General features: G+C 36.7%; 1 protein-coding gene across 1 annotated transcript in view; it reads left to right on the plus strand.

Annotated features, from left to right (window-relative positions):
- The window catches only part of STARD9 (StAR related lipid transfer domain containing 9), a 98,917-nt gene that overhangs the window by 31,158 nt on the left and 40,355 nt on the right, over window positions 1-27,404 (plus strand). Inside the window, exons 4-16 of the mRNA XM_052696120.1 lie at window positions 9,811-9,927; window positions 11,966-11,998; window positions 12,088-12,149; window positions 12,753-12,865; window positions 17,949-18,018; window positions 20,807-20,879; window positions 21,775-21,842; window positions 22,468-22,565; window positions 22,757-22,957; window positions 23,376-23,473; window positions 23,943-24,020; window positions 24,768-24,839; window positions 25,492-25,671. Coding sequence (XP_052552080.1) covers window positions 9,811-9,927; window positions 11,966-11,998; window positions 12,088-12,149; window positions 12,753-12,865; window positions 17,949-18,018; window positions 20,807-20,879; window positions 21,775-21,842; window positions 22,468-22,565; window positions 22,757-22,957; window positions 23,376-23,473; window positions 23,943-24,020; window positions 24,768-24,839; window positions 25,492-25,671 — 1,263 coding nt within the window. The remainder of the gene's footprint in view (window positions 1-9,810; window positions 9,928-11,965; window positions 11,999-12,087; window positions 12,150-12,752; window positions 12,866-17,948; window positions 18,019-20,806; window positions 20,880-21,774; window positions 21,843-22,467; window positions 22,566-22,756; window positions 22,958-23,375; window positions 23,474-23,942; window positions 24,021-24,767; window positions 24,840-25,491; window positions 25,672-27,404) is intronic.

The raw sequence follows: 27,404 nt of genomic DNA on the forward strand, positions 1-27,404 counted from the left end.
ACCAGTGCTTGGTTTTTGTTGTTTTTTATTTCCCTCTTCTATTTGGTTTGAATGGGATAATGTTGCTGAAGTAATCCTAATGTCACAGTAGAGGGTTCTGTGCAGTTGATCCGCATAATGCGCTTCCCTTTGCTTGTGTTTTCTGTCTGTGTACAGAAAGCCCCTCAGTTGACGTTTCTTTAATATTCTTTAAGAGAAAACACGTGCAGAAAAGCCTTGCAGTAGTGGAGTAAAAGCCAAGATTTGTTTTCAGATATTCCTTCCTTCCTTGAATCCTCTTTCTGCCTTTTTTATTTAAATTGATCTTCAGGGTTTTGAGAAAATTTTAGGACAAAAGCTCCCATTGTTTTGGCAGGAAATGTTTATTTCTGAATAATTTTATTCTGTGAAATAATTTTTTAAACACAAGCCTTGGATGCTACATATCAGATGTAGCAATTTAATTAAAACAGAATTTGGTTATAATTTGGGCATTTACTGCTATAGGTGGGCCAAATTCTGTAGGGAATCGTGCTATATGAGATACTGCATATTGGCTCCTTATTATGGAGGCGGTGGCAACTGGATACTGCAGGACTGAGCCTCTTGTGTTTTATTTTGTTCACGCAGTTGCCTAAACTATCCTCACTTACTGGTTGAGAGCAATTTTGTCTGTATAGTAAATAATGGTACATTTTATTTTAAGTAAATCCATTTTGTGTCTGGGTCAGCTACAATTGTTGTGCTGATGTCCTGAAGCTTTTACCTACTCACGAGGCATCTTTTTAATTGTTGGTTTGCATGTCAAATCTTTAGTGGGAATGAAGTGGTTGAGTCTTTCCAGCACATATAAATTCAACTGTTTATTCTATTGCCAGGAGCAGCTTTTGGCCATATTTGTTCTATATAAGTTCAGTCCCTTCCTCTTTCATTAAAGTAGCGGTATTTTAAAAGGCTATTTTTAAATTGTGCTGTGCAAGAAGAGGACTTTTTTTTGGTTTTCATTTATTAAGTGATGGAAATTCATGTTGTTATTCTGTGTTTGGGCTAATGTTTTACGGTACAAACAGTTTTCTTTTAGCGAGTTTTTTGTTCACAGTGATGTTTGTGGCCTGGGACTGTAGTAAGTCGTGATTTTATTTATTCAAAACCCCATTATAAAAAATACCTTTTTTTGTCTGTTTGTTTTCCTGGACCATATTCCCTTGAAATTTCTGAAATTTTCAAGATCTGTTCAGGTTCCTAATGATGATAGAAAATATTGACCATTTCAGACACATGCAAATCAGGAAATGGATGCTATAGCACTCACATATGAAAACAATTCTGTTATCCTGCTGATCCCAAATGGTGCAGCTCACACTCCTCCACTTCCACCTCCTTCCACTTCAACTCTGGTCAGAATTTGTCCCAGCCCAACGTCAAAACCAAATGCAAGCATTGTTTACCAGAAAGTACTTAGAGTTAAAAATGCACAAAAAGTGATATATCGGTATTTTTTTTCCTTAAATTTGCAAGCTCAACGTCGTGTGCTGTCCCTGTAGGTTTACTGGATTTTTTCCATCTCTCTGAGACTTGGCATACATTTCATTTTCCCAAAGTATTCAACCCTCAAGCATAACAGACAATTTACTGTAGTGTTAAACAACTCTTTTTTTGTTTCCTTCTGAGATTCAGTCTCTGATTGAGCTAAGAAAGGACAGTTTTGTACTTCTGGAATTCATATATTACCAAAACTTTATTCCTGTTAGAATGTACTCATTATCTTTGAAATTAAAGCATTTATTAATTAGAAAAGGACATTATCACATAGTAGAGATGTCGTTTTAAAGTGCCATTCATACGTTTTACGTATTCATACGTATACGATTTGCTTTAATCAACTGTCCTATTTATAGGTTATTAACTCAATGAAAAGTCAAAGATATTCGTTGTTAACTGTGGCTGGTGCTGAGTATTCACTAGGATTATTTTGAATCGTGTGCATTAAAGAAGAGTTTAATAATCTCCAGCTGTTTGTCAGGATCAAAAGAAAATCTGAGAGCCAGCATGCTTCTGTCTTAATTTGTGTGTGACACTATTGGTATGATAGTAATGTAGAGGTCAAAGAAAAGAAAAATATTGGTATATAGAGGCTACATAATAAACCCTAGCAGTTGGGATAAATAGAATATGGTAAAAATTTTATGTTGTGAAGTTAAACATACTGTTTTGGAAAAAAAGTGAACGCTAAAACCAAAAAGCTTCATTCTTTTAACATCCAAGCAAAGATTTCAGTGTAAGGTAACAAAGTCCCAAACCAACATTGTTAATTATAAATGTCTTACACTTATGGTGTCTGTTTAGAGGTGCTCCTTGCCTTATTTTGTCTCTTCTTGGCATTAGCACCAGAAGTATGTCTGTCCATTCCAGAAGAAATTATCGTCATGTGTCTGGTATGCGTATTTATGCATACATGTGCAAGTCTCATGGTAAAATTCAATATACTCAGGCTAATAAAAGAGTATTTTTTTTTCAATATCTTGAAAACTATTTAAGAAAGAAGTAGAAAAGCTACTATAAATTTTGACTCTGAAGCCAACAAAAGAGATAGTTGAGAAGTCTTTGCACAGAGGTTTGTTATATTTTTACCTGAATGATAGAAGTATTTGCCTCACTGGCATAAACCTGTAAATATAAACTTGTTTAAGAAAAAAAAAAAAAAAAAAAAAGTTTAAATAGTCTCTTTTCTAGTATGAATGAGCTATGACTAACACTGTGATTTTTCAGAAATCAAGTTCTGTGATTCTTAATCTAAGTTAGGAATAATTTTTAAAGTTTTGATTGGTGCCTAAGAGTTGAAAGTGTTTTACTTTAATAGGTATTCTGATCTTGATTTTACACGATCCTCTGTACTATATAACCGATGTAACTATGTACATATAACTGTATAACTATGTACTATAGTACATAGTTATACAGTTATATGTACATAGTACATAGTACAACTATGTACTATAGTACATAGTTGTATGTACGTATAACTATGTACTATATAACTGATCCTCTGTGGTTTCTTAGGGGCAGGAGTCTTAATGCAATCTGTCTGTGCTTCTGGCATACAGTAAATCTGTTAATGTAAGATTTCACAAGTGTACTTGCTCTGCAAATAGTTTATCTCTCTGAAAAATGTATTGTGTTTTCTAACAGTATTGAAATAGATTTCAAATTACTTCAGTGATTTGTTCTTATTTTGAAGTGATTCAAATCTGCTGTAAAACAGTTTCAACCCCAAATAAGTGCATATTGCGACAACTTGGACAGCATTTTGGTATTTCTGAGCTGTATGATTAGAACACAGCTTAGTTTTAGACCAAGCCTTCCCCTTTCTCCCATTTGTAGTAAAAGTTCTATCCTGAGGACTAATTCACATGATTTTGGATTTACTAGGTTGGAACTGAAAACTGGCCACTTCAGAATAAGCATGCCAGCGAAATACCTTGGATGAGAACAGTTGTCTTAGTATACCCTCTTAACTTCTTCAGAAAGACATGTTTTTTTCCCACTATTAGCACAGTTGGATGGTAATAAGTTTGTTCCATAAATCACCATGGGATATGTACCAGTTACAGCTGGGTGAGTGCAGAAACGAGGCATATCAAAGCCATTAAAGGCTTTGCTGAAAGAAACATTCTTGTGTGGAACAAACTAAACACTTCCAATCACGTAGAGCAGCCACACATGGAAGACTCAGAATTTTTGGCCAAATGGAATACAGTCTGCAGGAAGCTAAGTGCAGCTCATGTTTCTTGACAAACCTGATGTTCTTGAAGTTTTATTTTAGAAGAAAGAATTGAGAGAATCTTAGAAGGATCTTTTTTTTCTTCTTATGAACAACAGAAAACACAATTTTGTTCATTATATAATGAAATATGTTAGTACACATGTCCAGAGAGCTTAATTGTCATGCATTTTGTATGACATACAGCTGTTCATGCTGATGGAACTTGGATTAATGCCTCTGATATTAGCACAGAAAAAGCTTTAATTTCAATTACTTCTCTTATTTTTAAACATGTTATGAATTCATTGCTATGCTTTGCTTTTCCTTTTTTTTTTCTTTTCAGCACTACACTGAAGCTAAGAGGTTTTTTGACTGATTTGAGACTTGTCAAGTAGATGGATTGTGATTTATCTTCACAGAATGAGGGAGGGTAACTTATCAGAGTTACTTATCTGAACTTATCAGAGTTACTACAGAGTTACTATCAGAGTTACTATTTTGAACTTATCAAAGTTCAAAACAGCTTTTAATAGGATTTCAATAAATACTTTTTGAAATTCTAATTCATTGTCATAATAGGGTTGAAACTCATTGTTTTCTGAATAGCCAGGTTTGATTGTAGTAAAATATCCTCTTTTGAGACCTAATTCAAATACTGATTTGAAACATTTGAATTGCAGCATGAGTAGCCCTGTGTAATTAATGGAGAGTAAGCACAGTTGAGCTTAGCTTAACTGGAACTTCTTTCAAGAAGTTCACTCTGGATTGAGAGATACAGAGCAGCATAATTTGAACACTTAGAACTTTCATAGCATTTCAAGACAAGAACACAAGTACTTTTATGAGCAGTGAGAACACCCCACAATTTTCTACTGACACGTTAACCCGTAGAAGTATTGGACCATAAAATTCTTAAGTGGATTGCACAATGTCATACAAGAGTTTGAACAACAGAACTACAGTTCTTCCAGGATTCTAGCTCCATGAAGATGTTATTGCTCATGTTGCTATCAGAAAAGTGCATTAGCTTGTGAAGATTGTGTTGTTATAACTGGATCAATTAATAACTCCTGAAAATCTTCTATGAATCTGCAGAAAGAAAGGCAGTTCTTACTGAGGAAACAGTACTATAAAACTAAGATGCTTTCCTGAGCTGCATTTATTTCTGTTGTAGGAGGATCTACAATTTGATGAACAGATTTCTAAACTGGAATGGAGTACACAGACTAATTTTAGGCCACCTCTTCGTACAATGGGGCATGCTAAATTCCTGAATGTATTACATATGGTTCTCTGAAGGGAAGTGAGCACATATTCGCCTTGCTCCTGTTAACTTCAAGATGATGCTTCCTGCATTTTCTTATTCCTTTCCTTTCTACTGCTTGATTCCAGTCCAAAAATCTTGCTATCTAGGCTCCAGATCTATGAAACTTCTGCTGTTTATGCTTTTCTCCCTAGGTATCTAGGGAGAAGATGGTGGTTGGACTAGATGATCTTGCAGGTCGTTTCCAACCTTCTGTGATTCTGTGATCTTTGTCCTGTGTATCAACTATCAACACAGTCTAATGTTTTCCTTTGCTTTAGCTCCAAAACTCAGTCTTTATTCTGTCTCTCCCGCAGATTTCTTGCTCCCAGTAGACACTAGTCCCACCTTTGCTCCATTAAACTCTTCTTATTCAGTCCCTATTTCTTTTCATTCCATCTTTTTGCTGTCACTGGTCATCATTAGTTGTCGTTTTGCCTGGGAGTTCCCCAACCACATCTTAATATTCAGATCTGGCTCTTACTGTCTTGTACTTGGATCAGATTCCCAGATACTGAAAGTCATTGAGCCACTCATTCAAGAGAGACTTTTTATTGTACTCTGGGTTTAAGCGTCATGTCTCAGAGATGTCCAGGCCTGTGGCAGTTCAGTTTAGAATCTTAGATAACCTTTAGATAACTTTTCTCATCTTCAGTGTTTTAAACAACTTTCACAAAATCATAGCATTGTTTGAGTTGGAAGGGACCCTAAAAGGTCACTTAGTCCAATTCCCTTGCAGTGAGCAGGGACACCTACAGCTACATTAGGTTTCTCAGAGCAACCTCCAGCCTGACCATGAATGTCTTCCATGATGGGGCATCTACCACCTCTCTGGGCAACCCATTCCAGTGCCTCACTACCCTGACTGTGATTCTTCCTTATATCCAATCTAAATCCTCCTTCATCTAGTTTGAAACCATTTTGCCATTACAGACCCTGCTAAAGAGTCTGTCCCTTTTCTTCTCATAGCCTCCCTTTAGATATTAAAAGGCTGCTATCAGGTCTCCTAGAGCCTTATTTTCTCCAGGCTGAGCAGCCCCAGTAGTCTCAGGCTGTCCTCATAGGAGAGGTGTTCCATCCCCTGGATCGTTTTTGTGGTGCTCTGTAGGCTGTACAGCATAATAGAACTTGTCTTATGGCCTACACAGATAAGCTGTGCCAAGAATCTGTTACAGTGATTTGCGTTGCTGCCATTAATGCTCTTATGCTTTTCCAAATAACTTCACTGAAGAAAAACAGATTGATCTGTTATAGATGTCAGCCCCATATTTACGGCGTTATTTTCTTCAGTAGAGCTTAACTGAGAATGGGAGAGTTTCATTGGCTGTACTGAAAAAATCTTCATAATGAGTGGTTAGGACATAGCTTACTTGATATTTATCACTATGCTCTAGAGCAGTGGCATGATTATGGCCAAGGTTTGCTTTTCAACTCCAGCTGTTAATTGTGGTTGTTTTTCTGCTAGGAGATTGTTAAGATCAGTGCAACAAACAGTGACTCTCTGTTGAGAAGCAGAAGCTGGGCTGGGATAAAATAGGGATACGTTGTATACAGTCCACATGTAGCCAAAAGTAATCAAGGTATAAACCCTCAAAAACAGTAAATTAGGAGCTGCAAAGTGCTCAATATATGTCATGAAAGTGAACTCTATAACAAATACAGGGTCAAGTTCTGTAGACCTTATTCATGCAAGAAATCCCATTGCATTTGGTCCCTCTGAGTCCCTCTGAATCTCAGAGATCAAGTAAAGTAAAAAGCAACAGGGCTCGTTGCACATTTTGATATATTTATTCTATTACTATTTTTAAGTGGGACTTCCACAGAGAAGAAGAGATGTAAGTAAAAACAGATGTTGAAACAGTGCTAGAAGCAATCTCTGAGAAAACCCAACCCCCAGCCTAATCCCAGCTTTTGGACTTTCCCACAGCTCAGAAGGCAACAAGCTTCATGGGCAAAGTGCTGCCTGTGATCTTGTTTTATACTTTCCAGTATGTACATGATTTATATGGAACAATTTTCTCTCTGTTCTGGTTATGGCATAAGGAAACATTTACATCTGGAGTGGTCAACAGAATAACTACTTTTGTAAAAACTCTGCGAGGACTTTTAGTGGTAATTCCATTCTGCTGCTGGAAAGAAGAAGCTTCCTTTTTCCCGTTACCAAATCCAATACACTTTTCCTCCTTACCTACAAGACTCAGAACCCACTCTGTACTGTTTTTCACCATTCTTTTACATGGTGCTTTGAATGCACAGCTGTCATAGCTGTCTTACAATTTTTTGCCTAGCCCCTTTGCTGCTAACAGTCCGGCTAGGGCTAGATGATGTTCTTCTCTTAAACCATGCACTTTCTTTCCATTGTAGCACAGTAGAAAATGATCTTCTCTGTAGCTTACTTCTCTACCATTTGCATTTCTGGGTTCTTTGTTGAGATTCTAAACCTTTCTGATAGGACATATTTTGATTTCATGTTTCTCTCTCTACTGATATTTATGTTTGCAATGCAACATTTATTTTAATAACTTTTAACCATCACAGTAATATATCTGTTATTTGTGTACTCATTCATAAACTATGCATAGTCAATGTGTTTTGCTAATACTATTGCATACTTATCTCTCTGATCATAAAAGTTGACCTTTTTATGGCATGTTGTCCTTCATAAGGAATTACTAGTCAGATGTGCTGCAAGTAAACTAGTAGTCCTTAGTGTATTCTGGACTCTTGAATTTTATTTAGTGAAAGGCCATAAATAGTTGCTTCTGATAATGTGATTAAATGTATGTAGTCCACTGATGAGGCCATTGGCTCATGTGGACTCCAGAAACTCAGGATTCTTCCTGCCCCTGGAAGCCACCACTGTGTGCCTGGAAACCTGGAGTTCTCTTCATCTCAGCGTGATGGGTGAGGCAGCTACTTCTCCTTTTGCAGCTTCAGCCAGTAGTGAGTTTCACTCTCATCCAATAACATGGTCACTGACAAGGGCAGAGGACGCAGGATGCTTATGCAGCTTCCTGCATCAAATGCCACAGAGTGTTCTGCCTTCAGCAGCACTCACATAGAGCAGTATCAGCATTTGCATGAAACATAAGCATAGGCAGATGAGACTTTTCTTCCTATTCTTCTGGTCAGAACTGGTGTTGGCTGGTGATATTTTCAGTGATATTTAGTGTACCCTAACTCTCCAGGTCTAAGAATGCGTATGACTATAGATTTCTCAGATGCCAATACGGGCCCTCTGCCCATCTAATATCCTTACATAGATCCCAAGCCCTGCTCTGTGGATCTTCTGCTTATCTGGTAGCCCAGCTTGGTGCTCTCTAGTGAGTGTGCGTATGCTCACGTGCACCTCTCTGCTGAATCCCTGAACTACCAGCGTGGAGTTTCTACCCATTTAATATTCCTGGCTCGACTGTGGACCTCCTGTTTAGCAGTCTGTGTCTATTTATTTTGTTTATGACTTTAACTGTTATTTGTGGCTCTCCGTGAACTGAAAAGGTGCTTGATTTGATAATTCTAATGAAGCACATGTTCTCATGTTCTACATATCCTTATGAATATGGGTGGGGCTAGCCAAATTCCTCTGAATGGGATTATTATTGTTTCTTTAGCTGGAAATCAGCACCTTGTCTCACCTTGAGTTGAAATGTGATCTGAAAATAAAAGCTTCAGGAGATAATTTTTATCTCTCTTCTATGCAGTTTAGGTGGAATATGTTTTGCTATTGAATTTCTTATCTAACTGATACAGTTAGCTGTCCAGTAGAGAAAGAAATGAGTGGTGATTGATAAGATTTCACGGCACGAATATAGTGAAATCCTATGCATCTCTCTGTATTTCTAAGCTAGTTTTCTATGTGAAAGGCAAAAGTATTAACACTCACAGTGCTTCTTTTGGAAAGCTAATGCTATGCTAAGAAATTGGCAGCTGGCCTGCAGGAACTTTCTGATCCACTGTGCACTTCCTAGAAAATCTTGCCAGGTATCCTTTCAAGTGGTCTGTGGTAGCTTTGATGTCCTGAAAACATGGCCACAATCTGGGGCAGCTGTGTCTCTGAACAAGGAAAGGGAAAGCAAAGGGAGCTATTATTCAGAGCTGGCTACATGGGCAGTCTAGCTGTGATGGTTCAAATTCTGCAGTCCCAAGGAGACCAGTACAAGATTCAGAAGTTGCTGATGCTGATTTGGTGGCAATTCTTCCAGGGTCTGTGTTATAAGCAGAACACGCATCACTGTGCATGTGGCATGAACAGAAGAGAAAGCATTTTATAAATTTGTGGCATCACTTCCTGACCACATGGATCAGATAGAAGTATTGCTTGGGCAAGGTATGGCTTACAGTCTCTGGGTTAGACCTTGCTTTGTTTCTGATCTGTGATTATCTTGTCTGATGCTGCTATTAATGTTACACTGCTTCAAGGAGCCTTGATCATGATATTTGTTTAGATTTATGCAGAGGATTGTAGAAGGTTTGGGGATAAAAAAGGGATCTCCATTACAAGCATAAAATAAGAGATGACAGGCAAGGAAGTGCAACTAAACACTACTTGGTGTCAGCACTGTGCTCAGTATATCAGTTTCTGGAGGATGAGCTAACAGGCAATTGCTGGACACTTAACCTTGTGTCTGATAGATTAGAAAGACAAATACTATGAAACTTATTGTTCACACGATATTATTAAAACTGGAACATCTACAAGTAATGCAGAATGTTTCTAGGGAGGCATATTATTCATGGATTGTTCTGTCTCTATTGATCTTTCCAGGTGTTCCAGGACCTTGGCACTTCTGTGCTGTCGGGTGCATTCAGAGGATACAACATCTGCCTTTTTGCATATGGACAAACAGGTTCAGGAAAAACTTACACAATGATGGGAACACCTGTGAGTTACAGCATTCATTTTACACTTGGGGTTGAGGATGGGATGCCCCTCAGAAGTATTGCTTTATTTTTGAACTGTGATGTATGCTGGTTGTGCAGGATGCTTACATATGTTATTATTATTATATATAAAATGAGACACAAGTCTTTACAATTAGGTAAATAACATAGCATCAGCTAAAAAAAATTCTAGAAGATGTGATGTAGTTGAAATATTTCTTTTAGATGTCCCTCATCTCGCCATGTTGCTAGGATAGGAGGCAAAGAGTCTATAATCTAGATAAAATTTATAGTAATACTTTTGTAATAGTCTTCATTCACTATTTAAGATATGTTTATTTAGCAGAAGCTGTACTTTGACCTGTAGAAACTAATATTTTCTTTGTTTCAAGTTTTGAAATGAATTTCAATGGTATCTGTAGAAACTGTTGTATTTTAAGATGCTTGGATATCGGGAAACACTCTGTTTTAGTCTTCATTGTCAGTGCAGTGCAATCAGTTGAGAAATTCCTCTGTTTGACTATAGCACAAGGCAATTTTTTTCCGTATCTAAATGTTCCTGGCTGTTGGTGAAATGTGAGTTGCCTGTTGACGAGAGGGGGCACTATTTACTATCCCCATGCTAATTCAGACATCAGAATTGGAGTTTGTCAAATTATAACTTGCTTTTCAATTTGTTTGATTTTTTTAAATCAAACAACTCTATGAAAGCCTGAAGAGTTTTTAAAGTTAGAGTCACTGAGAGATAAACATCTATGTTATGTTAAACATCTGTGTTATTACATTATTTTGAAAAATATGTTATTGTTTTGAAAATATTTTAGCAATTCAGAATAGCCAACTCTCGAAATTGTTATTTCTTTTGGAAGGAAATTCTAGGTAGTTATCTTTCTAATTGATTCTCGGCTTATAAAATGATTTGTTTCTTCAATGAACTCTTTCTTTGATATGGTAATGTCTATTCATTGTGGAACAGTGATCATAACTAGGAAGAATGAAATGTTTGGTCTAACCAGAACTTCTGTCCATTTACTCAAGAAATCTGGACTTTTCTCTCTCCTCAACCCTTTTCAAATGTTCCTTTTAAAAGCCTTCTGTTTTAGGATGGTGAGGCACTGGAACAGATTGCCCAGATAAGCTGTAGATGCCCTGTCCCTGGAGGCATTTGAGGCCAGGTTGGATGAGGCTCTGGGCAGCCTGATCGTGTGCCTGATTTATTGGCTAGTGACTCTACCCATCTCAAGGGACTGGAGCAAGATGATCTTTGAAGTCCCTTCCAACCCAAGCAACTCTATGATTCTATTCAGTAAAGGGATTCACCTAAGTCTGAGAGTCTTTCTCTGGGTGTGTTAGCAGTGTAATCATTGTAGTATGAGCAATCATGTCAAAATAACAGTTTGCTACTCAAAAACATAGCATTAGTTTAGTGCTGTCTAGTATGTTTGGGCAAATTTTAAACTCTGTAGTTTGGGTGATTTTAGCAGCCTGTATCCTGTTTTCTTTGGGAGATCAGATTTGTAACTCTAGAACACAAATTTCTGTGATTCTGTAGCAATAAGAAATAAAATTAAAATTGAGAAAAATAAAATATGACTAATCAATCAAACTAGACTATTTTATCCTGCCTTTATGCTGCAACACCACTGACAAAGGCATGCCCAGTGTGTTCACATTGAACAACTCTTGGATTTAACCCAGGAACTCTCTACATTTCTCATTGATGCTGCTGAAGTTGCTCTAAAATGACTTTTGCTGTGAGCAGGATTTTCACTGAAGCTAAGACAGTTGCCATTGTACAGCATACTAATTCCTGCAGTGTTTCGTGCTCAAGGTGCTTCAGCTGAAATAGTAGAGCTGTGCCATGCTGTTCTGAATGACAATCCAGAGTGGTCTGTGTTGTAATCTGCCATGCAGTCTTTGCTTCAGTGTTGTGTCATAATTCTATCCTTTTCTTATAATTTAACTCATATTTAAATAAGGGTTTTGAATGAGTAATAGCAAGTATATTGTTTAATTTTTTTTTTTGTTATTATTTGAAGGCATCCATTGGGCTGACACCTCGTATATGTGAGGTAATTATTTTTCTTAATTTCACTTGCATTTGATTAAGCTGCTAGATTTTCTTGATGTATTTAAAATTTACATAGACTGGTTTGTGCAGGGCCTCTTTTCAAGGAAAGACGATTACTCAGACCAGACGGCATCTTGCAGAGTAAAAGTCAGGTAAGTGTGTGTCACTCTTTTGGGCAATCCTATGGATGCTTTCAAAAAATATATTGCTATAGTCTAACAAATCAAAGACTGGTTTGTTGTTTTTATGCATATTTTCTCAGATAATAATCCTTTGGGCCAAGAGGGAAGATGTAGAGGATGGATGAGAAAGCACTGTTGTTAGTTTTCCAACTTAGTATAGATCTCTGCATACTGTCCATTCAGTTTAGTATAGACAGCTGAAGTTGAACTGCATGAAGAATATACTTACTGTTTGTGTAACTTAAATCTGAGTCAAAATTCTCCATTCCTTTCTTATTCCAAGATCTCCTTCTCTTAATGAAGCACTGCATTTGGCAACCTGGGGATCTGAACTTACTTGTTTTACGAATGTAGATTTTATTAATTTTTAAATATAATAATGGATACCTCTTGCTTCTTGGAAGTTTGCTGCTTTAAGTTCTTTCTACATGTACTGTGTAAGAAGGAACGGTAACAGGGATAATGAAGTAATTAACTTTGTCATGCATGATCAGTGCAACATTCAGGTATTTACACTAAGTCTAAATAAATGCTTTCTGTTTTCTAATTGCGTGCACTGAACATTTTTTGCAGTTTTCTGGAAATCTATAATGAGCGTGTCCGAGATTTGTTAAAACAGTCGGACCACAAGAAGCCTTACACTCTCAGAGTCAGAGAGCACCCTGAAACAGGACCGTACGTACAAGGTGGGCGATCAGAATTTCAAGTAAATTTCAATTACATGTGGATCAGGTCTTCAAGTATCTTTGCACATGTTCTTGGCCTGATCCTAATTGCTTCCACTCTTCAGCAGTTACTCTGTTCAAATATTTTGCTGCTAGTATGAATATATTTATTATACTGAAGGCTTTGGCTCTGTTATCTCAGTGTCTGCACATCCTGCACAGTTCTGTTTGCCTTTCCAGGTGCAGATCATGTATAAGCCATAGTATTTTGTTTTCTTGCTTTCTTGTATTTCGAATCAAATTTAATCAAGAGATCCACTAACATCAGCTTTAAATATGTTCTACAGACCAGCCTAAGATCCCTTGTATTTCAGTCCTTGGCATCAGTATATTTGGAAAATAGTAATAATTAGAAAGTAGATAAATTTAGCTGTTTAATATTCCCGACTGCACCTTGAGAAGCAATTAAAAATCTCTATTACCCAAATGAGAATGCAATGTGATTATTGCCCTTTTTTACACTCAGAAGGCACAGGTTAGGTAATGTAGATCCAGTTGTGCAGTTAACATCACACACTTTTTAATTTACACTTTAATAAATAACAGTCCCTTGGTTTTGTATTTTCTTGTAAACCATAGCTTTCAAATCAGGTTACAGAAGATGGACAAAAAAATAATTTACTTCTTTCAATTTCATGTGTCTGTCTTATTTTTAGTTATCTTCTCTCTCATCATTTCTGTATTTTTTATTCATTTCCACTGTTGATTACTATCTTCACTTCAGGATGTTGCATAGCTTTAGATAGGAATTTGGCCATTGTTGCCTTGTAAATTGATTAGCACGTGCTGTAAAATTTGCCTGCTACACTGCAGTTTATCTGACCAATGACTGACAAAAAGCCTGCCCCATAAAACCCAGTGCAAAATCATGCAGCATAATTTTACTACAGCATTCAGAAAGAATAGTCTTTTCTGAATTGGTGCAAGTTTAAGAAATTGGCAAGTTTGTTTAGAAGGTAAACATACATATTTCCTTTTCCATGTGCCTTGTCTGTCAGATGTGCAGAATTCCAAATGATTACAATGTTATTACTAACTCTGCAAGTGCTTGGCTGGTTACCTGAGATGTGTGCCTTTAATATGCAAAGTGCATATCACACAGAACTTTATTGGCTTTATCACCTCTTACTTACATGGTCTGCCTTTTAAATATGGAGTTCTTGTTTCTATTTCTTTTGTAAATTCATCCTTACTGGTTCAGTTTTCTCCCTCTGTTTATCACAAGATTACGTATCAGATTTTTACCTTCAATTCAGAAATTAAGATGTGATGTGGCAACAGATAGGGTGATTGTCTAAGTGAATCATTGCTTCAATGGAATTTGAATTTCACAGTTCTGATTTCCTGGCCACTTGCAGTATCAGTAACAGTACATCTAACAACTGATAGTTGTTACTGATTCTTTCTCTCAAAGTTTGAAATAAGTACTTGGGAAGCATTTAACTTGCATGGTCCTAAATAAAAGGAAACTATCTGACATTGTGGTCATTTCAGCTGTGCTTTCCCAGCACATCAGCACCCTGTTTAAGGAGAGCTGGAAAGTAGATGAATTGATGTTCTCATTAGTATGGCAAGCTTATCATTCTTTGAAAAGCAGATTCATAGACGTTTGGCCTTTTTTTGAATTCTTTCCAAAGTTCTTTTTCTACCTGCTTGTTATCGGAGAACTTTATTGTTGATGGAGTACAGATACTAATTATTTTCTTTTAGCAGCTGCTCTTTCACCACACGAGAAAAGGTCTTTAAACTACTTCCTTCCTTGGCAATTTCTATCCCTTTTCTCAGGACTATATCTCCAGTGATTCCTTGGCTACATATAATGAAGTTTCCTTGTTTCAAAAGTAAATGCAGTTATAGCTTCTGCCAATGGGCTGGCTTGCCTTTTGTCACTATTCTGTCTTCATCTGGAATTTTCCAGGCAAGTCTGTCGCTTCTATTCCAGTTCTGATTTTTAATTTAAATTTACCCCTTTTGAATAAGTAGTTACTACTTAGGCACAGCTAAAATTTTTAAAGTAAGAGAGTTTTTGTTACAGTTCTGAAATATCCCAGAAAGCTATTCTTTTGAATAGATTTTGTAGTTTTGTAGTATAAGAGAAAAGCGTAATGGAAAAAGGTTAAGTTAGGTAATATTTGCAAGTTTTGGCCGTTAATAAATCCAGCACAAATGCTTTATTTTAGGAGATTCTCTGTCAGTGTTCTGCATCCTATGACAGTCTCAAAAAATCTTAGATTTTCACATGCATGAAAAATGAAATGTTTTCTCTGTTGAAAGCATCATGGGGTGCTTTTACATGCCCTTGTGAGAGCACATGAACAGAATTAGTTTCAGGCGAATGAGTCACAGGGCATAAGTTCTTTCTTTTTCATATATTTTTGAGCATATGTATATATATGTTAACACAAATAAATATGCTTATGTACAGTTTACACAATTAATAACTGTAGCAGTTTAGTTTACTTGAGACAACCTTTACTTCTTTTGAGGAGAGGGAACTAATCAAGATCTGGCTGTGTCACTGTTTTTGGAACTACACTCATTAGCTCACATTGCAAATAACAATTGGTGAGGAAGACCAAAAGTATTTTGCATGGAAGTGAAGAGTACAGTCAGCATGATTTTAATAACATCAAAACCAAAAAAATGAAGTGGTTCAATACGTTAATACAAAACGACCTTGTCAACTGCAGTAATATATTGCTGCAGTCAACAATTGTTGCTCTCTGTAATGAGTGACATCTACATGCTGAAGCCTACTGCTGTAGTTTCTCAGTGCCAAACAAGAATGCAAAAATATTATATCCAGGAACTAGGTGGCTGAGATCAGAATTATAAGCAGACTTTGAATTATTTCCTTTAGATACAACGTGTTAAGGACTAGCGTCTGCATTTGCATTAGACTTCTTGCAAGTTAACAGCAATTCTAAGGCTTGCAGGTGCTCTCCAGCATTCTGCTAGAATGTCAGCTGTGTGGCTGATATCGATATGCTGAGTACAGCTAGCACTTCTATGAAGAACAGACAGAGAGTAAAATCAGAATTTAACCTCTTTAAGGATGCCTAGTTGCTTTGATACTTGCACTGCTCCAAGCAATAAATTTTCCATTTCAAGACCAGTCAGGAAGTCCCCACTCTGAACACTAAGTATTTTGAATAGTTTCCAGCCCATCATTTTTCCACCTAAAGGCTGTGAGATTGTAGCCTTTAAAATGCTAAAAGTGTTTCAGTGCTTTGGATTGGAATTGTTTCAAACTTCTCCCTCACAGATGGTTGCACTGTTAAGGAATTGGCCTCTCTTGAATCAGGAAATGATGCAATCTATTTTGTTACTCTGAGACAGATTTCTGGGGGTGATTCTGTCTTACCCTGAGGCAGATTTCTAGATGACCAAGAGTTTTTGATCTTTCTATTGGACTTCAAAATGATCTCTTCTTCTACCAGCCAAAAGAACACTTTGTCATTTCTTCTCAAACAATGTTTACAACATTCAGTTTACCTTACTAAAAACAAAACCAGAATTCTGTGCTAGATTCATTGTTCCACTGCTTATGAAAATGTTAGGTGGGCAACAGTTTCCTCCATGCCTCCTCTGTATAACCTCCATTATATTGTATTTTATTCAGTACCCTGAAAAATGATATGGGAAAACACTAAATTAATTTCCATAATTCTGAGTTTTGATGATCCTGTCACTATTGGAGAAATAACAATCTTCTTTCTCAAATGGAAAATGTGATGACTTTAGGAACCATTGTATTGGAAGGCAATGTTAGAAAGCTGAAGAAAAGTTTTTCTTTGAAAACTATCCTATGCCTAATGTTTGCAAGTATGAGAGGGGTTTTTCTTAATTTTTTTTTCTTTGTGTGTCACTAAGGAATTAAAATAAATTCCTGTATTTAGCTTAGATTTTTCTTTCATTTAAATCTGAGTAAGTTGTTATCGCATAAGGTACTCTAATAATTTCAGAGACCATTTCAGTCCCATTTCAGTCTTGCTGAATATTGCATTCATTTGACTTTAAGTGTAGCAGTATATACATTATTTGGTCCAAGTAAATATCATTTTTAAGTACTTTGCCTGCAATCCATGCTTTTGTGGCCTGAAAAAAGCTAAACAAACCTGAATCAGTGCATGTAGTAGTTAGTATGAAGGGGGGAAAAAAAATGTTGTCCTGAACTGCATGATGAGGAATGTCTTGCTTAAAAAATTAGGTGATTTTCTTTAGGAGCCGCTGCAGTACAAATGATAACTAATCATCACCATAAAATGCAAATGAGGAATATTAAACAGGATTTATGTGAAATACAAGTCTGTTGAAATCAATTTTGTGCATCTGCTAGAATTTGCATATTGTAGGGTACTGGCAATGCCACTACAGCATAGCAATGTGCTGCCCTCCACTGGGACTATGTTAGTCGCAATGACTGCTCTGATATAGTAGGCTCTGCAATGCACTATTCCTTTTGTTTTCCATGTGTTATTTTCCTCTTAAAAATAAAATTAAAGAGGATATTGAAAGTAGAAAGTATAAAAAGACCAAGTGTTTCATATTTGCATACCCTCTAGAAAGAACAGTGTGAAGACTCCTCAGCGTTCCAGGTTCTAACCTAGTTAAATATTCACAGTGATTGGTTCCCAATTCTGTTAAGTCATATGAGCAGAGCCGTTATTCAGAGCCAATGGACAAAATCTCCTTTACAAGGTGTGTACCCAGTTAATAGCAAAGACATAGCTGAAAATTCCTTGTGAAGATGTAGTTAGGCCTTTTTTAAAATACCATTATTTTGCAAAGGTCTGTACTTTGCACGTTCAAGACATTTTTTGTACTGATATTGCTCTGTCTGACAGATGCAACTTTTTTTTTTTAATGAAAGTGTTACTGTAGTTGAGAGACTACTTGTAGAGAACTGGCTGGCATCCCAGCAGAATATCCTTATCCTGGCATTGGGTAAATTGTTATTATTACTCCCGAGTAGGTAATAAAATGAACTGACTGAAACTCCTGAGAAAAAATATGCATTTAACTCTTCTTAAATCTCTGACAGGATTATCTCAACATCTAGTTACAGACTACAAGCAAGTTGTAGAACTTCTAGAAGAGGGAATAGCTAAAAGGTATTTTCTAAAACCAGCTCGATTTTTACTTAACGCCTCTTTCACTATGCACTGGTTTCATTGATGTTTGTTTTGCACATGGTGTTGCCAATGCTTTGTCTGATTTTTTGATGCTACATACCCACAGTAACAGTTACAAGGACTCATGAAGGTGTTGTTCAACATATTTCTTCAAAATTTACCCACAGAATTCCACCAGCTGTCTGGAATGAAAAATGTGCCAGGAAAATGTTTTGTTGTAAACAGGCTTTATTTCTTCTCTATTTGCTCATGACACTTTAAACCGCGTAGCTTTCAACTCGTCAGTTTAACTTCATGATTTATAATTGCTGAAAAGATAGTGTATTTTTGTATTTGTTTTATAATTATCTATTATAATTTGGAATTTGGCCTTTACTAGTCTAGCAATTTTTTTATTTTTACCTTTTTCTTTTCTACAGGCAGTTTTGGTCATCAGTACATCTGCTGTTAAATTGGTAGAAAAGGGTATAATTTGAATATATCCTCCAAATATAATATTACCTCTTATCGTTAGAGGAGATATAATGTTTGAATCTCAGTTATGCTATGGTACATCAAAAAACTAATCTACATTAGGACAAAAACATGGAATATAAACATAGATTCTGTTGTAGTGATGAATAGTTGTAACTCTATGATAAGATAACAGTCTTTCAGAATAGCAACAAAATTCCAGACTGTGTACAAACTAAGACTGTCCTACAGTGGTCTCATTGCTGAGGAATTAGGAGCTGCAGGAAAAAAAGAAAAAAAAAAAAAAAAAGTCAGAAGTTCAGAATTTTGTGTAAATTTATGTGATAATGAATTTTAAACTTCCTTGCATGAAACCAGGCAACTGCTATTTTGGGGTAACTTTTCAAAAACATTTTTGGATTTATTCTATTTACCTACGGTTTCTATTTTTATGAAATATTCTTTGGAATACTTATTAGCACGTTAAAATTGCAACCAAGATAATTTGAAACATCTGCAGTGGGATATGCTACCACATGAATATCTGCAAGATCTTAGAGAGACAGAGGAGTTGCAATTGCCTCCTGGCCAGAGGTGGGAGAGAAGTAGATGGGGCATGATGACCTGCCCATGTGTAAAGAAAAGATCAGAAGGGAAGCTGTCCTTGAACATGGTTGGTGCCTGTGATAGAGCTGGGCTAACAACAAAGTTTATGGAAGGCATTTTTTTTATATCATATGGTTTTATGAGACCATTGCCAGCCCAAATCTGGTTGCACCAATCTATTCTAAAAATAAACAAAATGTGGTTTTGCAACATGCCCTTGTTATTTTTGTTGTAACTCTCACAGTTTTTTTTTTTTTCTCTTGACACTTTGCCAAACTTAGTTTCAAATGCTTAAGAATAAAATGTTAAGAATGCCATGATGGAATAGAATATGTGGAAAAAATTAATATGTACATTCTCCCATGAAAATGCTGACATGATTGTGAATAGTTGAGGTGAGAACTTTCCCTCCAATCAACCTGTATATTGTGGGAGGTGTGAAGCTAGCACTAATGTTTTCTCCTCCAAATCCTGGGACACTTTCTCTTTCACTTTTGCTTTATAAACTTCAGAACTGTTCCCCTGTATTCTCTGCCCGTTGTAGGGTTGCTTGCTGTCGTCTGCCCTTTACCTCTTTGTTTGTCTTGGTCCTCCAAGATCTGGAGATTAGATCACCTTCTCCTGCTTCCTTAGTTTAGGCTGATTTAAAGCTATGATGCACTAGACTGCTTGTAGCTTTTAGCAGTGCCAGGTCACATGGCTATGGAGTAGCAGAAAGTAGGAAACAATAGGTAGTGGAGTCCTGGTTTTGGCCTCTTGTGGGGCTCACAGCTGCTGCTCACATACAGCTGCTGTTCTCATACAGCTGCCACTCTGCTCCCTACCACAGAATTTTTGGGCAGTACTCTGGTAGCTGGGCTCATACCAAATGTATGGTCTCAAAGTCCTTGTCTCCAGTAATAAAATAACCCCACTGTCTATGATAAACTCAAAACTTGATGTCTGATCATCAGTAATGTCTCTTTGTATTCAAGACAAACTACAAGAGTGACAAAGGAAAATACCTGTCACCTGGCTTCAGCCCTTGGCAAAAGTGTGCTTTCTTTGAGTTTGTCACAACAAAACAATAGCAAAGAAAGGAGTATTTCCAAAAGTTTGTTACAGAGACCTCCTGCATCTGGTACCCACTAGCCAGAATCCGTGAGTCAGAAAGCTGGAAATGAGGGACTGGCCTGTCCATGTGGGAAAGGCAAGGAAGTGCTACTCGAGTGAATTAACAGCATTCATTTGATACTGGTAGGCTGGCTAATCTCAATGCCCTCCTCTAATAGCACGAAGCTACTTGCCACAGCCTTGTAACAGAAGGAGTTCACGAAAGTGGTATAGGAATGTTTTTGGACCCTTTCTGAAGGGCCAAGAAATAAAAATGAGAACAACGTTATGAAAAAGATATTGGACTGGTACATTCTGTGCTGTCTGGGATGAGCTGTATGATGCTATCGCTGTAGGACTGTTTTGGGATATTTCTTCAGAGTTCTGTTGTGTACAAAACCACCTTTAGCTTCACAGTTGGTTTAGATCCAGCTATGTCCTCTGCCAAACTTTGTGTGATCAGATCAAAGAATGCAGCATGCTGCATTCTCAAACTTTCATGTTCTTTCTTCTGCATCATTTTTTTCTCTATTTATTTGTACTTTCTCTGAATACAGGGAAATAAGCCTTTTGTAACAGAATGTGGTTTTTTTTGGTTTTTTTTTTTTTTCTCTAGAATTACAGCAGCAACGCATATTCACAATGCCAGCAGCAGATCCCATGCAATCTTCACCATCCACTACACTCAGGTTAGATATAAATAATCCAACTTCCTCTTCACTCTAAAAAAGCATTGTTTGATGTGCTGTGCATTGTTTAGTTGCCACTGTTTTGTGATGCTTTTACTGATCTCTGTGGAAACTGTTACTTATTTCCTTTGGATCACACTGCAGATGTGTTACACTTCCTACACCAGCTGATACACTGTGCTGAGTGTTTGCTGAAGTGTTCTTGTTCTTTTATGCAGGCTTGTAGTTAGCAGTGCTGCTGTAAACTTGCTGTAAAAAGAACAGTTTAAAGCTTTAACCAGTCCTTTGAAATGCAGTATTCCCTTAAGATGCTGTAAAAATTGTTTTCTTATGTTTTTTATGTCACACTCATTTAAGATCTGTAATTGAAGTATATCATTAGTTTAACACCAACATTTTCTATCTGTCCAGCATTTCAGATGTGCTCATCTCTTTAGCACTTGGCATCCATTCCTCTCAAAGACAATGCACTCTTTCTCTGGAGGAATTATATCCTTTCCTGGCAGGGAGGTCTTTCATTGATCCAAAAGACCTTTTCTATCTCACATGTCTAACATCCTGTAATCACAGAACATTTGGGGATATTTTTCATTAGTTTCACAAAAGACCTTTGGAATACATCGGTGGAAAGTAACTGTGCAAGGTTTACAAGAAATGCTTTCACAGTTGCTAGGCAGTGAAGTTTTTTTTCAAGAGGAAATCCACATATGAGGGCAGTTCCTCTGTCAGCTGAAAAAGATGTTAATGGTTTGAACACAGTTAGTGAGTCAAGGTCACAAAGAACAGCAGCAAGAATCAGAAGTGTGAATTAATTTCAGACGAGAGAACGCACCTATTTTATTGTCATTAATGAGTTAGGAGGAATAATCTTCCTTACCTACGTTGTCCTTTTCAGGCTATATTGGAGAACAATCTACCCACTGAAATTGCGAGCAAGATCAACTTAGTGGACCTTGCAGGCAGGTAATAGTACACCAAATGGCAAAATGATAATTTTATCTGGAAAGAATGATAGTACTGCCTTAAAAATATTAAAACGTCATTGAAATGACAGTAAGTCCAAGTCTGTGTACAGTAGCAAGGCGCTAATAATCTGTCATCTATTTTTCTGGTCTGGACTCTGGACTTCATTGGAAAGGAATTGCCTGAGGAATGCTCTGCTGTTGCAAACACTTAATGTTGAGTTCTGTTCAAGCTTTTATTCTTATTGACTGCATTTTTCAGTATCTGTTAGTAGAATTATAAATCTAAGCTTGAAAAGAGGGGCGGGGGGACGGGGACGGGCGGGCGATGCAGAGAGGAATATATTCTTAATTGCTACCTAGCATGGGAGAACTGTCATATCTCACTGCTGTCTGGGTAGATTTCAGCAACAACTTACGCTGCTGATTGTGTGGACTTTCTGAACCAGAGTGATATTTCATGGAAAGTGTTCAAAACATGTCTTTTTTTTTTTTTTTTAATTGCACACCTGTCTATTTCTGTTTTCTTTTAAGGAAAATGCAAGATGCTTTATTATGGATAGTATGTTAATAACTAAATGCACTTATTTGGTTTGCATTGACTTTATCACACTTTTGTGTTTCAGTGAAAGAGCTGATCCCAGCTACTGCAAAGATCGAATTACAGAAGGTGCCAATATTAACAAGTCATTGGTTACACTTGGAATTGTCATCTCCACTTTAGGTAAGCACAGCGATTCTTTATATTCGATGGTAGTGATAAAAGTATAGCAGATAGCTATATATGTGTTATATCTTTACAATAAAATCTGAACAGAACATCTGTGGGACTTCATAAACTGTAATATTTAAGAAAATTAGCCATGACAGAAGAAGATAAGCCATTTCCTGAGCACTTTTGCATTTCTCCTTCAGCACAAAATTCACAGATATTCAGCAGCTGCCAGAGTATAAACACCCTAACGAGTGAAGGGGAGAGCAGCCATGTGGATAACCCCTCCACAGGCAGTGTCAGTGGGAGCAGACGACCAGCATACATTCCATATCGTGATTCCATCCTCACCTGGCTTCTTAAGGACAGCCTGGGGGGCAACTCCAAGACCATTATGATTGCCAGTGAGTTTGATTTCTGTTAATTTTTACAATTCTGCACTGCATTACACCCCTAAAACACAACTCTGAGGTTAGTCAGCTGCATCACTTAGATTCTGACCTTGGAAAGATTTTTATAAATACTTTGTAGGATACATAAGGAAATAAAAAGTTGGATTTTTATTTGAATTGTGCATGAAGTAAAGAATGAGAGTCTCTTGAATATCACAGCTTTGATTAAATACTCATTTGTAAGTACAGTCTCTTGCAGTCATTCTCTATGAGCTTGATGAATCCTTAAAGATATTATTGGATTTGTTTTCTAAAAAAGCAGAATTTAAAAACAAAAACAGCAACAAAAAAAAAAAAGCTTTTTAAAAAAGTGTTTGGTTAAGCTGATTACTTCTTTTAAATAAACCACTGTTTGCTTTCTACTTGTTAGCTATTTCTCCTGCAAGCTCCAGCTACAATGAAACCATGAGTACCTTAAGATATGCTTCAAATGCCAAAAATATTATTAACAAGCCCAGAGTGAATGAGGTGAGGCCCTGAGTTCTGCTTTTCATTCTTGTTCAGTTTAGTTGTGTATGCCTTTAAATTTTCTTCAGTATATCTATTCTCTGAATAAAATTCGTACCTGTTTTTCTCATGCTAACTGGAGCTAAGTAGGTGACTAGTTATTACAGAAATCATTTATTTGATTCCCTGCAGCCTAAATTATTCCTTCCCTCAATAATTTAGAATATCACACCTACTATATATCTTCATATCTATCCCTTCCATTTCCATCTTTATTCTCTTTGAATGACTATGACAATGCATGTTTACTCTGTCTTTATCCTTAATATTGGTGGAGTTGCAAAGATGGGATCCACCAACCCCTGAGCCTGTAGCAGAGCAATGTTGTTGCGAGTTTGCCTGTTTTCATCTCTTTCTGGCTCTGCATCACTTTCTTCAGCTGGAATTTTTTAAGAATGGTTTTCCTAGGATCTTTGTCTCAATGTTTCAGGATGCAAATGTAAAACTGATAAGAGAACTGCGAGAAGAAATTGATAGATTGAAAACTTTGCTGATGAGCTTTGAACTGGTACGTAGGAATGCTTCCCAACTGTAGTTTTAATGGTGCTTTCAATACCTTAGTTTCATCTAATCTCCATCGTTTTGTGATGATTACAAGACTAACAGCATTTTTGCCATTTCTCCTTTTTTTCTGGCATAATATTGATAATCCTGAAGTATAAGCAGCTGTATGATTATTTGGAAGGATTTTCTTGTTGCCTTTCATGGAGTTGTCTGGCTTTGTTATCCAGAAATACCTTGAAATTGAAGCATTTTTTTCTGTAGGGACAAAGCATGAAGGCAATGCAGAGTACTAATCACTGATGTAACTTCCTAGCAAGATTAATTACAATCCTATTTGCCAGAAATGTAAACTAGTAAACCTCAACAGTAGTTTGGAGGCTTCAATCTGTCTGTGCATTCTGTCTCCTGAAAGAAGGTGTGAGTCTCTAGGTCATAACAATGCAGCTGGCTTCTTTGTGGTTTTCTCTTTGGAATAATAGTAGTATCTTGGCTTTCCATGTTGTAGGAAGCCTATTTTCCTGAAAGACGCTGGAACCACAGGAATTCTGTACATAGAAATCCCTCTGTTAATGCTCTTTCACCTGCACTCCCCTAGAATTTGCATGCAGTATTTACGGAGGAGTAGGCATCATTGAATGTCTGTATATTTTGTCCTTCTTCCTAAATTCACCTTGAAATCTGGAAAGAACATGCTTGCCAGTGGTGAATAAGGAAACCAACCCTTAGATCTCTGTGACTGTTGTTTGAACAGAGGAATTCCAGTCCTTGGAGTGATGACAGGGATGGAAATCTGACTGAACTGGTTCTTCAGAATGAGATGAAGGTGCGTATGAGTCACCTGTAACCTTCTCCCATTCCAGAGGGCTGGGAGGGATAGCATTGCCATTGTTTTGAGGCAATTATGAAAACGTTTTTGCATTAATCTTTTCTTGTTTGCTCTGAAAATGCAGAAAACAGTCATCCTTATTGTGTATGTTGCATGTTCTCTACCCATTAGTGGTAAAAGCCTCTTGTGTCCTTGACGGGATGATACTGTTCACTGTATATTACCAAGTCTGCACTATCTATTACTTATTTGAAAACCGTCTAAGTGTACCACAATAATTCATTATACAAATCTTTTGTCTTCCAAGATTAAGATTAAACTCCTCCAATTTAATTAAAGGAAATTATTGTGCAGTCACTATATTTCTACAGAGATTTCTTCACTAGAGATGCAGAGAGATTTTGAAGTCTCTGGTTGTAAGATTTGCTGAAGCTTGTCAGGACAGGCAAATTGAGTAGCTATCATGATCATATATCTTTCTGATATTTTGGGAATGACTCTTCAATGGATTAATCTACTTCAATAGGTGGCAGTAGTTCCTACCCAGGTTTTGTTGCCACAGAAATATTCTTCAGTTAGAACGTATATGAATGAGAAAAATTCAACTACTTAGTAAATGAAATTATTTCCTCTCCTGTTCTCCTCAAAGATTGAGCAACTGACCAAAGACTGGACAAGTAAGTGGATGGACAGGAAGGCAATCATGGAAGAGTACAGTGTGGACATCAACAAAGAAAAAGCTGGAGTAACAATAGACTCCAATTTACCTCATCTAATGGCGATGGATGATGATATCCTCAGCACAGGAGTGGTGCTGTATCATCTCAGGGTGAGATATTGTTTGTTGTTTTATTTTCCCTTTGAATTTAAAAACATGTTTTATTTACAAAGTGGAGTGTGGCTGAGGTGGCATTACAACAAAAGTTAGCAAAAAGTAGAGCCCACAATCCACAAAAAGAACAAATACTCAGATAAAATGAAAACAGCACCAGAAAAGAACATACAAAAATGGAAGTGGAGGAGAATTCATTTATGGAATAGTAACTTTACCTTTTATGAATGCACACACAAATGACAATATGCATATAATAATGTGTGGTAAGTGAAGTAAAGTACCCAAATTAGGCATTAATAGTTTGCCTGCAAAGCAAGAAGATAGGAGTGCATCTCTGTAAATGTAAATGATGGTGCCTAAAGTATACCAGAATTAGTGGTCCAGATTTTAGTAGATGCTTGTATACTCAAGACTGGAATATTTGTGTAACTGTAGTTCCAGTATAAAAGTAAACTTTGACAGGATTAATTTGGCAATGACTGCTGTTTACAGCTGTTCCTGTTTTCATGAAATAGATTCCACATGTGTAGCTTGAATGCAGGTTAATCATGATTCTGCTTATTTTCTGGGCTCAGGTGGAAATCCTGTCTTCATAGAATCTGCTTTTCTGTGTAGCTATTCTTTTAAGAGAATTTTTTTTACCAGTAATTTTTCATAACATCACATATGTATTCCTGTAGGTTGTGGCATAAGATGTGAGTGACTTGGTCAAATAGTTTCAGAGTTTTTCTTTTTAGTCAGGGCTAAACGTTAAGCTGGGCTTTAGTTTTTTTTGAAATTGTTTAAATGAACAGAAGTTATGAAAACACTGATGCTGTTTAACATTAAAATAAATGATGGAGAAACTCAGAGGCACTTGTTAGCAAAAAATGCGTTAGATATCGTTGTCTTGTAAAATTGATCTTGTTATGTATCTGTCTGGTAATAAAAATAACTGAACCCCAAGCTAGGTTCTGTGCTACTTGATATAGTTTCTGGACACCATATTTTTTTCTTAAAAAACTGCAACAAATATTTGAAACAGAAATCATACTACTCTTCATTATATTGAAAAACAAACCTTATTATTGATTTTTCTCATGCCAGCACAAAGGAATTGTACTAGATTATGATGAAGGAACAAGTAATAACATCCAGTGCTGATCAACACGCTTAAGCTTTACTACTCCATCATTAACATTAAATGTTTATTCAAAGTAACTGCTATCACTTAGAAGTTTTTCCATTATGTGCAGTTTAGAAACAGTAGATATTTTCACATAGTAATTTTAACAACATCTGAAGTAATTTAAAGATATTAATTTTGATAAATAAGCCTAGTTTGAAAGGTCATCTTCTGAGATCATTAGGCAGAGTCTCTGTCAGACTAACATCTTTGTTCCCTCTTTCTTTGCTTCTAGATGGTGCCTTTTCTTTTCTTTGTGCTTTGCATCTTTTAGACTCTGGTGTCTATTACCTTCATCTGAACAGCAAGAAGGTAAAACACTAGTGGGTTCCTCACATATAAGGACTTCAGTGTATAACAGAGCTTTACTTTTTGCTTGTGAGAAATCATGGCATCAGTCTTCAGATCATGTGTAACAGACATTGTGTTACTCTTCTATTTTTTTGTTATTCTAGTGTTAACTGCACTAATCCACTGTACTGAGCTTAATGAACCTTTCTTTCTTAGGTTCCATTCCTTTTTTCTGGCTTTCATTAACAAAAACACTGATTTTTTTCTATAG

This window comes from Tympanuchus pallidicinctus, unplaced genomic scaffold (genome assembly GCF_026119805.1).
Source record: "Tympanuchus pallidicinctus isolate F22 unplaced genomic scaffold, pur_lepc_1.0 scaffold3, whole genome shotgun sequence".
NCBI classification, from domain to species: domain Eukaryota; kingdom Metazoa; phylum Chordata; class Aves; order Galliformes; family Phasianidae; genus Tympanuchus; species Tympanuchus pallidicinctus.